At 42.2% G+C, this 2,831-nt stretch overlaps 1 protein-coding gene across 1 annotated transcript; it reads right to left on the bottom strand.

Moving 5' to 3' along the window:
- Nucleotides 1–388: 388 nt before the first annotated feature.
- On the bottom strand, nt 389–2,063 carry LOC143877684 (U-box domain-containing protein 26-like). The gene has a single exon (XM_077379875.1). It carries the CDS (start codon nt 1,868–1,870, stop codon nt 629–631), a length of 1,242 nt encoding a protein of 413 aa, XP_077235990.1. The 5' UTR covers nt 1,871–2,063; the 3' UTR covers nt 389–628.
- Between the last annotated feature and the right edge of the window lie 768 nt (nt 2,064–2,831).

Below are 2,831 nucleotides of genomic sequence, written 5' to 3'. Positions count from 1 at the left end.
TAATCCATTCAAACACCCCAATTCAAAAACACATCTTTTTTTTCTCTCATTTCTCTCTTACTAAAAAGGAAGAAAAAACAAACTTTACCCAGTTCTGCAAAAGTAGAACAGCTTTTGATCTGCTTTAGAGAGTAGTGAAAAATTAAATCGTGCTTAGCAAAAGTGGAAGACAGAATATAATCTTATTACCCAATTAATCGTTGGAGATTATTTCAAAAATCTAATAAGAATTTTCTGTCAATATTCTACCACAAATTTAATTATAATAACTAAAAGTTTAAAGTTTAAAGTGCACATAATTAGTATTTGTCACTTCATGTCTTTTCAACTCCTCAGCCTTAGGGAACAATAATTTCTCTTAACTTTCCTAAAAATTAGGAAAATAATAAAAAAAAACTAAAATATTTCTATAATTTAAATCACAAAAAATTTAACATTAATCACCATCATCATGCTGATTAGAGGATTACAAACATGAAACTCTTTATCTTCTCCTTTGCTTTTAAACAAAATGCCTACTTACATACAATAATACATACATGCATTGATACAGATTTTTTTTTTTATATTTCATGTGACAAAACAAGAGAATTGCTTTAGAAAATAAGTAGAATCAAATAAACAAAAATCAAAATGGTGCGACATCACTGCCAACAAAATCATCAGAATTCGAAATAGAATCGTCCGGCCACGCATTACGAAGCAACTTAAGAAGTAATTGTGCCTTCCTCTTTGCTCTATCGGTGCAATCACTTTGTACAAGTAGCAACAGCTGCGTCACAACTCCGGCTGAAACCGCATCTCTCTGTAGCTCCTCCGACCCCGAGCAGAGGGATAAAAGTGCACCCGCGGCATATTCCGTCGCCCGGTCCGACACCTTTAATATAATCTTCACTAGTAGTGGGACCGTTAGGGCGTGCCCGGCGAAAGCCGCGCAACCGGCTGGAATCCGGCAGAGCAATTCAACGGTGGCGAGGGCCCGCTCCACATCGCACTTTTCGAAATCCGCTAACCGATTTATCAGCGCCTCCGCCGCACCGGCCGCCACCGCCTTTGGCCGGTTTTGCTTAACCAAGCATAATGAAAATAATGCCTTGATGCCCACTTTGAGGGATTTTGGATAGGCTAGTGGGAGGTTTAAGATGTTTACTAAGGCCGAGAATATTCCGTCGGAATTCCCGACGAGAATTTTTAACTCCGGTGGGCGATTCCCTGCCACGATGCTCTCGATGAGTGTTGCGGCGTTGAGGCGGACTTCAATGGAGGAGTGAGAGAGGAGGGAGGTGAGGAATGATAGGCGGTCGGGCCGGGCCGCGATGAACTTGCATTCGGATTCTGTTAGAGGGAACATTACGAGTAGGGAGAGTGATTCCAAGCCCAATTCTGTTATGACACTGTCAGAGAAGATGATAGAGAGAAGTACGCCTCGGGCTTCGTGATCCGAAATCAGGGAACGGTTTTTGTCAGAGTCTTTAGCTAGTGCTCTAAGTCTTCGGACTGCAGCAAGGCGGGAGTCCGATGAGGCGGAGTGAGAGGAGGCTTGTGAGAAGAGGGTCCGGACTAGGTCCGGATGGGCGGGTTGTTTCGGAGTCGGGATCCGCTCGACTCCGAAAGAGCGATTGGCTACACACCATTCTTGGATGAGTCTTCTCAAGGTGTGGTTTGGGATGAGAGTAAAGTCTGAGAGGAGGGCACGGGTGACCGGGCACGTGGTGTTTCCGGTTGCAACCCAGGACTCGATGCTGCCTCTGTCGTACGTCTGACCGGTGCTCACGGTGACTGGATCTCTCATCAGTTCTAATGATATAGGGCACCTGAAGTGGTATGGGATTTGGACCCCTATATCTAAAGGAGCCACACTTCCAGGCATTTTTCTTCTCTCTTCTCTCTTCTCTCTTCTTTTCTTCTATTCCTGTTGTTTTGTCACTTCAGAAGGAGAGAGAGAGAGGGTATGGAAATTCCCTCTGTGGTGTTGTCAAGACACTCTTTTTTCTTTCTCTCTGTGTTTCTCTCGCAAATCCAAAACATACCAACAGCAGCTGCAGGACTGTTCTTATCTGACTCTCCAACGTGCAGCTCTCTAACCTGACTTTAACTCTTGTTTAACCTCTGGTTACATGTATTTTCATTTATTCATTTTTGTGCCATGGTCACATGCATGGTTTGTGTTATAAAAGATTAAATAAAAAATGAGCTTTTTCTTGGGCCCACTTTAACTTAAAGCCTACTCCCGTTTACATCAGCTATGGGAAAGTTGGAGATTATATAAAAGAGAACAGCTAGGCAGATTGTCATCGTCTAGATCAATGGCTAAGATTGATTTTTGGATCATATATCATGGAATGTATGTCGAATCTTAACCGTTGATCTTGTCGAACATTATGAGGCAATTCACGTAGTTGCGATCCCATGCCCGCAGAGACGTCCGATAAGAATTACAAGATCAACGGTTTAGCTTTTCATTATGGAACCCAAAATACTTTTTGATGGATCAACAACCTAGACTTATCAGATCATGGTGTTCTAAGATACATTTGGTCTGACAGGTGGGGGCCAATTAGATCAATGGTTGAGATCACTTAACTTGGAGATAGTGGGCTCAGGAAGTGTCTATTAGAGCATAGATGCTGAAAAGTTAAAAAGAAAAAGGGGGAAATTAGTAGGGGAAAGGACATTAATAAAGAGCATAGATGCTGGAATTAGTAGATATGCAGAGTCAGATGCCCCCCTTTGGTTTTGGGCTTTCTTTGAATAAGTATAAGATTTTCATTTTATTATATCCGTAGGATTTATTTTGCAGCCTCGAATGGTGTTGGGTTTGCGTGAGGTCA

This window comes from Tasmannia lanceolata, unplaced genomic scaffold (assembly GCF_043159265.1).
Source record: "Tasmannia lanceolata isolate RefF3 unplaced genomic scaffold, GAP_Taslan_0.1 ptg000005l, whole genome shotgun sequence".
Taxonomy (NCBI): Eukaryota; Viridiplantae; Streptophyta; class Magnoliopsida; order Canellales; family Winteraceae; genus Tasmannia; species Tasmannia lanceolata.
Note: the sequence above shows the minus strand (reverse complement) of the source record. Positions and strands in the feature narration are given on the sequence as shown.

Excerpts from the sequence above, each read along its gene's own strand:
- LOC143877684 (XM_077379875.1), bottom strand. The coding sequence starts at position 1,870 with ATGCCTGGAAGTGTGGCTCCTTTAGATATAGGGGTCCAAATCCCATAC.